General features: G+C 42.3%; 1 protein-coding gene across 1 annotated transcript; it reads right to left on the reverse strand.

Moving 5' to 3' along the window:
- Nucleotides 1–1,307: 1,307 nt before the first annotated feature.
- On the reverse strand, nucleotides 1,308–11,870 carry RB195_013868 (uncharacterized protein; the record flags this gene model as incomplete). Its single annotated transcript, XM_064203876.1, has 17 exons — nucleotides 1,308–1,383; nucleotides 1,510–1,628; nucleotides 1,683–1,818; nucleotides 2,165–2,250; nucleotides 3,743–3,892; nucleotides 4,042–4,128; nucleotides 4,219–4,287; nucleotides 4,340–4,432; nucleotides 4,919–4,976; nucleotides 5,729–5,868; nucleotides 5,924–6,015; nucleotides 7,274–7,385; nucleotides 7,441–7,560; nucleotides 10,772–10,861; nucleotides 10,957–11,067; nucleotides 11,330–11,509; nucleotides 11,796–11,870. 17 exons carry the CDS (start codon nucleotides 11,868–11,870, stop codon nucleotides 1,308–1,310), a joined length of 1,794 nt encoding a protein of 597 aa, XP_064059757.1.
- Between the last annotated feature and the right edge of the window lie 135 nt (nucleotides 11,871–12,005).

Raw genomic sequence — 12,005 nt, forward strand, 5'->3', positions numbered from 1 at the left:
TCCCTCCACATCAGCACTTACTTTTCTACTTTTTTGTATGACAATGTCGCTGCCGGATAGATATAAACTACTGAATTTAGCAATCAAAAACACGACCTCTACGAGTTTCAGCGCTTATCTTCACGCTAAAAAGACAGATTAGACTATTTGTGGTATATATGTATTTGTACGTAGGCATGTGCCACATAATTCCTCGTAAACCTCATAGCGATAGGGTTAGTAAGCGGATATGGGTGAGGTCAGATGAGGCGACCAGACAGGTATTTTCCTAAATATTGCAGCAAGAAGGATATATGGACCCAGGTGTAGTAAGTTGAGCCAGCACTGACTGGGTCGACACGATCTACAATGTTGTGAGACGAATGCAATAGCGCCACGAAACGGGAACGCTTAACGCCACGCTTTGAGAAGCCCCAGTGCAAAAACGTTGGACATACATCGTGAAACCAGCGAGGGAATCTATAACTAGTTTATTAGGCTACTCGGAAAGTATCTGCCGAAAATTCCGCAGAAGTGCAGATTTTTTGAAATGTTCTGGAAGTTCCTGTTTTAAATATAAGGACACTACCGCTGTTATACACGTAACATATCTGGCTCCCTCTTCCTTGCCTATTTCATCCTATAAGGAAAATAATTATGGATAACAAAATCTCAATCTGTAGCGATAAAGTCTAAGTGAAGTCTTTGGCGTTAGTCAATCCGCTTGGGATGCGCCCCTACGTTCACTTCAATCCAGAATCGTCTGAGCTTGTAACTGGCCTATACAATGACTTGCGATGGCTAGCCGATGTGTCAGGTCAGTGTTTTTATCCTCCCAGACAAGTCTGGTACCAATTTATCGACTCCGGAGGGATGAAGGGCTTGGTGAACACTAGGTCGGATTCGAACCTCCGATCGATCTTGCAAGCGGCCGAACCTCTAACCGCTACACTACACCCGCCCCTCTGCAGCGATAACTATTAAAAATGATGCAATCGTCGCCAGTGCTGGTAATCATCGTCAACGATTGCGCTATGTAGCGACGCTATTGCAGCTGTTGCGAATTTGTCACAGAAAACCTCGGAAAAAAAAACCTGGACCAACTTTTCGTTCGAAACTCTATATCAAGTTCGAAGGGTGTGGACAATAAATGAATTCGCAGTCTAGGATCATGTGATTGGTCCGGCTGATATAGTTAACAGCCAGTACCTTGTTGGCTCCGCTGCTTATGTAAATTCACTCTGTTTCATTTCTTTTCCCGAGTTCAAAGTAGAAGTAAAATAAAACTTTTCATTCCAACAATAAGTACATCATGTAACATTCAAAAGCTATTCCATTCTTGGTCGTTTCTTGTCCGGCTCAATATGTGAATGTCTCTTTTTGTACCCGTACCTTGCAACAAAGCTGAAAGTGCGACATTAATAAGTTTTCGCCAGCTAAAGCAACTTCTCAAAGAACAAAAACAATTGTGTTGAATAGGAATAGACTACAACAAAATCTACCAAATTTGTATAACTTCTGAAAACTCACTCAATAAGTAAGTTTTTGTCGATCGGATTGATCATACTGTTGTAAACAGATTGAGCAGTTTTTAAAGAATTCGGCAGCGACTTATCTGTACGTTCCCTCATAAATATCCATTGTCCATTCTGAACAAAGGAATTTAAAAACACTTATTAATGCGAATGAAGTCATTGTATTACATCAAACGTGCACTCGATGATCTTGTTGTCATACGGCAGCAGCTTCTTCGTTGCTTTCATCGTGGCCATTGGCTCATTCGCATGTTGAACATACAGATACCCGATATGTTGAGGGAGTTCGCCTTCTTTTACAACTCTAAGTAGAAGCAATAGTGGCAGTAAGTCCCATGTTATATGTTATCCAAGTCAAAAAAAAAACTGATGTCATCTTCAATGTTCTTTTGTTTTAACCAAGAAACATCTACGTGCGAAAATTTGCTGTTGTCTCTAGATGGAAAATTACATATATGAAGAGGGAATGAATACAGAGGAAACAATTACAGCAAAAGAATAAGAGTGAATCTCGATGTTATTACCATTGCTAATATGATTGATAATACCAGGGATCTTGAAAACGAAATCCAGAAAATTATTTCACTCATCATCATGAGGAATTAAACAGCAAGTTTCGAAATCACAAATTTTCGTATGAAAGAACTCACTTCCTGATCTGTAACTTGAAGTCAATTGAGTTGTGTGATGGTGGTTTCCATTTCAGCACTATATCAGATCGTCCAGGGGTATAAGGCTGCAATATTTGATAATTTCGAATGATAACCCTTTGCACATTGAAAACATGTAATGTACTTCAAATTCATTGTCCCCACTGCCCGTTTATCTTATTTCAGCACTTTCAGATAAAAAAATTCGTTCGTTCCTGCGGTCTTCTGCGCTGCATTTTTTAATTTCTTCCTTTTTTACTTCACATGTTACAGAAATGAATGAACAGAGACCATGTCGTATGTCCAAACAGACAAGAAAAGGGAAAACGACACGAGACTTGCGAGTTTTCTGATACTTGTCCTGGGAAGCTTCGAATGCATATGGGTGACTTCTTCCAAATTTGATTGATTCTTCCAAATTTGAGAAAGTTCAAAATATTTGTAATTTGTTGTGCTACTATGTTACGAACTAAAATTACCTAGTAATGGTGTTCATAACCAATAAATAGTGTTGCAATAAGCGTATTTTCTGCCTTATAAAATATGTGACTTGGGATTAGGAAAGCATTTGTAACGAAAAAGTGCTTTAGTTGCTGTTCTTGCATATGCCTGAGCGGAGTAGAGTGTAATAGGATTAAAGACAAGTAAATAAATGACGGATTTCCGGAAGAGAAAACAAATTCAGCAAAAATAGCCGACATTCATTGAAAAAGATGTTCAAAATTTAACTAACTAAATCAAAATTTAAAAATTTAAATATTTTAAAAAAGCTGGGGACTCAAAATTTAATTTATCAAACTAACCTTAATTTATTGTTAAAATTTGTTTGTAAGTGTACACAATTAGCAAAAGAATGGTGGCGGAGAAGACATGTAGACGGCTGTGTAAAAGAAAGAAGTGAGAATATAACAGTAGATAGAAGGACGAGAGAGAAAACTCATGATATTGATGAAAAAACGATATGATGGCTTCAAAACGAATTTAAAGACATCACCCCACGAATCTGAGGTGGTGCGATTTTTAGGTGGAGTATTCGTATACGGCATAGTAGATTATGGAGAGGGGGGTGATTCTGTCCATTTCTTCCAAATTGCCGTAAAAACGGTCCGGAGGATGCGGCAATGCGATGCACAAGGCTGGCGCGCTAAAATCGAACTCCTTGTGGAAAATAGTGCGCCGGAACGCTCGAAGCCGTATCTTCCGGGCCATTTTCAGCGGCAATTAAGAAGAAATGGACAGAATCACCCTTCTCTCAATAATCTACGATCCCGTATACGAATATTCCACCGAAAATCCGTACCACTCCAGATTCGTAGGATGATGCCTTTAAGCTAAAAGAGCGCTACGACATCAATTCTAAATCCGACTATCATTCATTTTCCGAGCTGAACTGATATCTTCAGTGCAAATGTTCAGAAAAAAAAAACAAAGAAAAATATTCTCACTTCAGTCACATTCTCAGTTCATCAATACTTTTAAGAGTATATATAGTACTTGATTGCACCTATCCTTCTGCCAAGAAAAAAAAGCAAAAATATTAAGAGGTATTCTATTACTAAGTTACCACCAACAACTCACAGCGTCAACAGGTTGCAGAATCAAACCATCAATCTCGTGCCCCACATTTTTTGTAAACTTTGGTTCAAAGAGTTTCGGCAGTGCCTCCAACTCCCAGAAATCTTTGACACGCACGGACATTGGCTCGCGATCCTTTCGGATGCGTCCTGCCTAAAACTACGCGTATTTCTCACTCACTGAAGTAGTATCAAATCGTTCTTACTTAAAAATGACAACATTTAAATAAGAAAAAAATCATCGATGAAAGAAATTCAAGCGTTATTCAAAAAAGAGATTAAAAAATCCGAAAAAAAAAAAACCTTTATTGCCGCATTTCTAGGCTCGATGAGTTCTCTTCGAATGCACATGAACCGAACATCAAAGTTATCCTTTCCAACATGTATGTCCTTAAATACAGAGCTAAAATTATACACCTGAGATAAGAGGCTGAAAAACAAGCGCTTAAGCAGTACCTGTAATAACTAAAAACAAGTCACCTCAAAATGGATAATGTCGTATATTAGCAATCTTGGCAAATCGACCATATTACCATGTTCGTCTTTGACCTGGCATGAAAAATTATCGGCAGTGCTCTCAGAAACGTCATCAACAACTCACGTGATCAATAATCATTTCTGAATCCACCAAGGTGTTCACTATATGTCTTGGGTGTTTTCTGTGGGGAAAAGTAAGTCCTTGTATCAAAAACACCTGTAACATAAGAATCGTTGCAATAGTTGAACCAGAGCAACCAAATATTCAAAACTATTTCATTGCGTCTTTTCATCTCAGCATTTACTCTTATAAGCAAAGGAGTGTTAAACTCTCTCTACTACTACGGAAAAGCAGTTTTTCAGACTTTTCTATGTTCAAAGAAAGAAAAAACAACCACAGGTGAGTGAACTGAAGGACACTGTGGGACAGCAGCTCACGAACAGTAGCGACACAAACTGCAGGGTTCAGAATATATAGCAACAGCTACAGTCACATTACAGGCGCAACAGAGTATGTTCATTCTTTTTTCTTTCGCCAGTGAATAGTGAAGTTTTCCGCTGTCAATCTTCAGCTATTGCAATTTTCAGTCATCTACGCATTCTCTTCCTTTTTTCATGGAAAGCATTGAATATCGTCGTTAAATCAATAAACACTATAAACAAAAAAATAAACATTGAAAAGACAAAAGAAAATTACACTTACCTCGTTATCTCGATCAAAGGCGTATACTTCATTTTCATCACAAATGTAGATCATATATCTGAAAGAGTGCTACACAAATGCCATAGGCAGGTCGCAGTTGCACAAGCACTGAGCTCAAGCAGCAGAAATGTACCGGTTAGGATCAAGGGGGACCCTTGCTAGCACACTCATCGCTTCAGTTCGCGACGAAGTGACCGAAATCCCCCTCGACTTATACCGCCAGCATAGGCGCGCCAGGGGGGAGCCGGACTCTCCTCAGGTGAAGGGAGTTTAGCTCATGGGGTGCAGCGCAAGTCATGAGGATCCCTTTTCAAAATGAAGGGATCAGAGTACCGGCCCTGATGATCGTATGTATAACAGGTTCGCCACCCCGCCTTGAGAGCAGCCGCCTCTGCAAATGCCCCAAGCCTTATGTCTTTTTGACCTGGCATTAACTTGCCTATAAAAGTCACACAAACAGGGCTGAGTATTTTAGGATATACATGGTTAAAAACCGTTCATAGAGGACTGTAGCCCAACTTGAGACTAGTTAGTATCTTCTACATTTATGCTAGAAAAGAAGCGAATATTACTGAACGTTCCCAATGCGCTAATTGATGGATTCGTTGATTCGTTACCTTACATGAAAAATTTCAAACATGACTGCCTACTTTGCAACGGCTAACCGTTCGAATTGAGATGACAACAAAAAACAGTTCCCCCTTTTTCTACGAAATCACATAATAACAAAATATTCTTAAACCGATATGTGAAAATAAGGGATATACCAAACAAATAAGCTACAGAAAAAGAAAGACTTAAAGTGCTCACCGCATGCCATCAGCTTTCCAAGACACCATGTAGGGTCGTTGGGCTAAAAGCTTCATATTGTCCGCTTCACGCGATCTTTCAAGAGATACTGGCTGAAGCCCAGGAAATCCATCTCGTTTTGCTCCACACAATTCCTTGATCTAAGACAGATCCACCGATTCTCAGATTTTCAACGTTTCATTTCCTGAGACTTACCTTTCCTTGCAACATTTTCTTCTTGAGTGGATCTGTAACTAGAACAACCCCACGTACGAGACCGTCCATAAACTGCTTTCCAGATGAGTTTCCTAGAAAGATTTCGAGCAGAATAATCTGTAAAGCAAACGGCAGAACTAACAATAATGCAATATGGAGATATGAGGAACACAGAAGAACAAAAGATAAGCCTGAAATTGGAGCCAAGCGTTCGTTAGAATTTTCCCAACATGAGGTCGTAAGAGAGACGGAAGAGGAGAAAGAAGAGGCGAGAAAGGAGGAGAACGAGAAGGAAGATTCTGTTAAAGGCATCACCCCACGAATCTGAGGTGGTACGGATTTCAGGTGGAGTATTCGTATACGGGCTCGTCGATTATGGAGAGAAGGGTGACTCCGTCCATTTCTTCCTAATTGCTTAAAAAAACGGACCGGAAGATACGGCTTCGGGCGTGCCGGCGCACTATTTTCTGCGAGTTCGACTGGGGCGCGCCAGCCTTGTGCACGCGCCGCATCCTCCAGACCGTTTTTTTACGGCAATTAGGAAGAAACTGAAATCCGTACCACCTCAGATTCGTGGACTGATGCCTTTGAATGAACTCATATTACGGCGCAAAAAATGCGCCTGGAAGATAAAAGCAGCAGACTGACTTGTCGAACCCAAGACTGTACATTTGGCGCACCGCGGTATAGCGGCATTTTTATCAAGACGGTCAAGAACCAATTTTCCACAGAAGTGAAATTTTTGAACACAGTGTAAGTGTTGAATGACCATCAACGTCGTCATCCAACAATGATGTCTTTTCATGCTATAGTTTTTTTTTTAATCGCACGTCACTATTGTGCGATAAAGAACGCCCACAAATGGAAATAAGGATAAAATTAAGGCAACTTAGGCTGCACAAATTGCTGAATAATGAAGCTCACGATGAGTGTCTTATAGTACAACATTGCAGAGTTGTGAAAAAAGATTTTGTCCCTTTTTGTGCGAAATTTGGTGTTTATAACCCTTCAGTTCACCAGGTTATAAATGTTTATTTTAACATTCCAAAATCCGCACCAGTCTTGCATGCGCCCACAAGGTTAGTATTCTTCGCTAAAATCACCTAATAATCACACGTAAATGCTGCAAGTTTGTTTTATTCATCTGTTTTTATTTTACATGTAGTGCGTTATATTACTTTAGCGCTATTTCAATTAATTGGTTATTTCCTATTTATTACATCACATTTTTTTAGTGCTACATGAGTGGCATTACGTGAGAGAATGAGAGACGGGGGCAAGGAGTGGAGATAAGATTTGGGAGAATCGTCTCCCAATCATCAATTGATCCTGCCTGAGGTTATAACTAACCCGCTCCATCCTCCACAACTTCGTTAGCTTCGTTAGAGATGCTAGTTGATGCCTCGTTACTGTCATCATAGCTATTGGCATCACCATATTCCCATGATGGTTTGTTAGGAGCCTGAAGTACATTTTTGTCTACCTCCAGCGTAAAACTGCAGCATTGCTTAGAAAACCTGAAGACAATCGTCTGGGTCACCATATCTCTCAAAGAGATCTCCCAGGTAGTCTTGTTTATAGATTCCGCACGGACGTTCTTTGGCGAACGTTAACACAGCACAATCGACCGCCCAATCCTGAAGCAGCAACAATTCTGTTAGAAATCTGATTCGAATACGCGAGAACGGACACGGAACATATATTCTGATACCCTCGGAAAAGAGTTTTTTTTAATCGAACTCTCCCTCTGAGGCAAGGATGCGCAATTGTATACGTCACTTAAACTTTGGGAGGTCCTTTCAGTCCTCTAGTCTTCCTTATTTTTCTTACACAACCTAGCATGTTAAAAAACACTCCCAACTTTCTCGACTTTGTACTAACATGCTCCTGCTCATAGGTTCGATAGGGAGGAGCCGGACCCCCTCAGGTGAAGGAAGTCTAGCTCATGGGATGCAGCTCCAGTGATGAGGATCCTTTCGCCAACAATCCAAAACATTAGGAAGTCCTTTAGCCAACCGTCCCAAAGAGAAAGGGTTGCAGCACCAGCTCCGACTATCGGATGTATGCGAATGATCACCTTGATTCCCGTTGATCTTCGAACTGGTCGAGCGGAGGCCAGTAATTCTTCCATTTGTCCCGATCGCGTGCCAGAGTCGCCCAGTGGTTTTTCCTTTCGCGTGGGACACGAAGAGCATCATAATTTTCCTTGAAGGACTTCGTGAAGGAATCTGACCATCGCGTCGGCGGTCTTTCTGTAGTCCGCTTAATATCGCGGGGAACCCATGGAATCAGTCGCTCACGGCTCTGATCTAAAGGTTATCGTTAATCCGCATCACGTGCCCACCTTATTTTAATTTCCTCGGCAAACGCGGCGGCGTCTCTAATCTTCGATCGCTGACGTAGGAGAAAACTTCGAATCCCGTCCCTCAGTTGTGTGAAGTGAGGGACGGGATTCGAAGTTTTCTCCTACGTCACTGATGGCATCGCTCTCTCAACTGCGCGTTCAATGACACTTTTCGTCGAATTCGGTCAGCATGCGTTCCGCTTAGCTGATGCTAGGTGTTATCAGTACGATGTCATCAGCGAAGCGCAAATGGTGTAGTTGCCGACCATCAACCTTCACTCCCATGTTGTCCCATTCCAACCTTCGCATTGCGTTCTCGATGGTGGCTATGAATATTTTTGGTGAGATTGTATCACTCTGTCGGACTCACCTCTTCACGTCAACGACGACATTCTTGTCGAATGATGAAATTCCGGTCGTGAAGTTACTGTACAACTTTCGAAGTACCTTTATGTACTGAGTAGGTTGGTTGTCCAAGGCTTCCACGACCGCTTCCGTCTCAATTGAGTCGAAGGCCTTCTTCAAGTCGATAAAGGTGAGACAGAGCGGCATTGTGTACTCTCTTGATACCTCGATGAGAAACAATGTGAATAAGGTCAACCGTGCTGAATCCTTTTCGAAACCCCGCTTGGTCGCATGGCTGTCCTTCATGCAAGACTTTTTCAATCCTACCAATGATCATTCTTGTAAAGAGGTTGTAGATGACGAACAGTAAGCAGAATGGGCGATAGTTGCCGATGTCATGTGGATCTCCCTTTTTATACAACAACACGGTATTACTGGTCTTCCACTGTTTAGGAGCCTTGCATGCCGACAGATAGCGTGTAAAGAGCCCCGCCAGGGTGTTGACGAGTAGTGGAGGAAGTTTCTTCTGGTCTTATTCTGTCGGGACCGGGTGCCGTACGACTTCTTACCGACATGATAGCATGTCCTATTTTGGACGGGAGGACCTCTGGAATGACATGTCCGTCTTCCCCCAGATGGTGAGAGGCAAGTGAACCTGGCTGTCGAAGAGATCAGAGTAGAAGTCGTAGATGATTTTCTCCATTCCCCTTCTCGATGCAATAGTTGTTCCCCTCAGGTTCCGGAAAGCAGTCATCTTCGCGTTGCGACTGGCGAAGTCTCGATGGGCAAAGCGGACGCTTTTCCCCGCCTCTGCAGCTTCAGCTAGCACTTCTGCTCTTTTCTCTAAGTTTTTCCTTTATTGCCCCTCTGCAAAGCCTTACGAGCTCGGAGGTGAGTTTTTGGTTCCCTGCGGCTCGTGCTGCTCCACGCTGGCGTATCAGCTCAAGAGCTTCAAAAGACATGCGTCTCTTGGTGGTTTTAAAACTCTCGGCCTTCTTCGTGCAGTCGTGAAGGTGTTTGGCGAGCCGGTTATTTTCCTTTCTCTCTTTCTTCGGTTACATTCGATGTTGTCCATTGCGGAATCTTCCTAAAAGCCGACTAGCGTAGCGAAGAGATCCCAGTTAATGATAGTTCTTGGATTTCGCTCTCTGAACTTTCTTTCAGTTTCTCTTCCTTCCTTGTGAAGGAAAATCTTCCTCGGAGGAGGCTGATTCCTAAAAAAAAACTAAAAAAAAAAACTTTGGCACAACAGCGAAGTCCGTCAGGCAGAAACTTTTACTAACGATGATGTGGTCTACTTCACTACGGTACCCTCCACCGGGTGACTCCCAAATCCAGCGTAGAGAGAAAGGCTTCTGGAATTGCGAATTCCCATGGATGGTTCGAAGTTGTTCGAAAGAGTCGATGTTCTTTGCCATACTCGTGTTGACGAGGACGCCAACTCCACCAGCATCTCTACTGTCGCATGTTCCTAAGAACAGTTCTTCTCCAGTTTCACATACGGCGTTAAGAGAGTGGCGTCGTCTCATCTGGGTCAGTTCGATTACCTCGTACTTAATCTTCCTGGCTTGCATCAGATTTTCGATGGGCATTTCCGATGCAAGCGTACGTGCGTTATAAGTACAGACCGCCATCCTAGTCGTTTTCCGTTTAGGTAGTCTATATGATTCCTGCAACCTCGTCTTTCCTGGCGCTACCGTACCAAGCTTTCTCCGGAATCAGGAGACTGTTTTCTATTAAGTGACATGCGTAAAATTTTAAAGCCCAGGTTGGGCACGTTGCAAGCCTCTAGTCCCATTGGTTTCTGTGATAACGTTGCATTCTCCCGGAGTGGACTGTGGGGCTTATTTGTTGGAGGTGACTCCAAATCGCCTCCCTTGCACCTCCTGGTCAGTTGCAGGCTTTTGGCCGGACCGACGTGTGGAATACAAGGATGTCATGAGTCAGTCCTGGCTCAGCAGAAACAAGGAGTCCACCCTTGAATCCACCCGCGACTCTGGGCAAGCACAAGGCCGCTTTTGGTCCGCGATTAGCCTCCTATCCGCCACCCGGGGACGCGCCACGCAGCCTCGCGATTAACCGGCTGTGATCCCTCTAGTGAGGGAGATCCGTGGATGCAAATGACATAAGAAGAAAAATATCACATGTACATCACAAACCTTTGCAATTACCATATAAGCGGCAATGAGGAACCCAGTTCGATTAAATCCATGGGTACAGTGGACACCCACAAGTTCTCCAGGATGGTCCTGTACAAAGTACCAATTCTTCTCTGGCTAACAATTAAACCCAACACCAAAAATGTGAAACACCTAAAAATTAATATAAAACAGATGACAACTACCCTTGCGAACCCCTGAACCAGCCGTACAAATCGATCGGTTTCGTCTTGTGTTGGAGATGAACCATGCCCGGCAAGTGGCATTTTGCGGTATATACAACCACGGCTTTCTACCTTCAAGAGAGGACTAAAGAAAAGAAACAAGCTCGTTTGATTTAATTGTTTAAGAAGTTTCGAGCGGAATCATAGATTCGTCAAGTATTTTGTTGATTATAAACAAATAAATAGGATAAATAAGCATCGGTCAGCGTCCCACAATAGATTCATGTTGAAATTATTTATGCAGAAGATCTAGATTCGAAGAAAACCAGATATAAGACCGACTGATTGAAGATATGAGGATCTGATAAAAAGTTTGTAACCATGCAAAGTCTACCTCTTTCACGAAATAATAGCGATCTGTTTTCGTCAGGTCGATCCACAATCCTATTTTCTTTCCTTTTATAGCTGGATGATTGAAAACATCTTCAGGGTGGAACCGCAAGCGTTTTTCGATCTGGTCGTCATATAGAGAACAAAGCGGCGTCTTGAAGGGAAAGAAAAGACCGTCAACGACCTAAAACAGAACTTATGGAGCTGCAACTATTTTGCCCTGCAAAAATGATGCGCAATAAAGGTAGATAACTGCAGGAAACTGACGTAAACGTACAAAGAAAAACCGGAACTCCATGAATAGAGTTTAAAAAAAATTGGGTCTCCTCAAACATACCTATCCCCTAGGCAATAGCAGAGAGGACGCAACTGCAGCGCCTGTTATTGTAATCAACTCATCACTAGCGATAAGTGAAACTCTCCACACATAATCTTTCGACAAAGAAAAAAGAACTAGTATTGAAACACACCTTCCCTGTTTTCGGACAGTGCATCCACCGATCCGGCACACCTATTAGAGCCTTTTCTGGTGTGGGCCCACTCATTCACCTACAAAAATAATATTCGTACAATCTACAATATCAAACGGCTTACAGCTTGCAGGTCGAAGATGTCTGGCTAAAAAGTCTCAAATAAAGTGATAAGTATAGCCTCATGTGACCTTGAGGAATTAAAACAAA

Source organism: Necator americanus, chromosome V (assembly GCF_031761385.1).
Source record: "Necator americanus strain Aroian chromosome V, whole genome shotgun sequence".
NCBI lineage: Eukaryota > Metazoa > Nematoda > Chromadorea > Rhabditida > Ancylostomatidae > Necator > Necator americanus.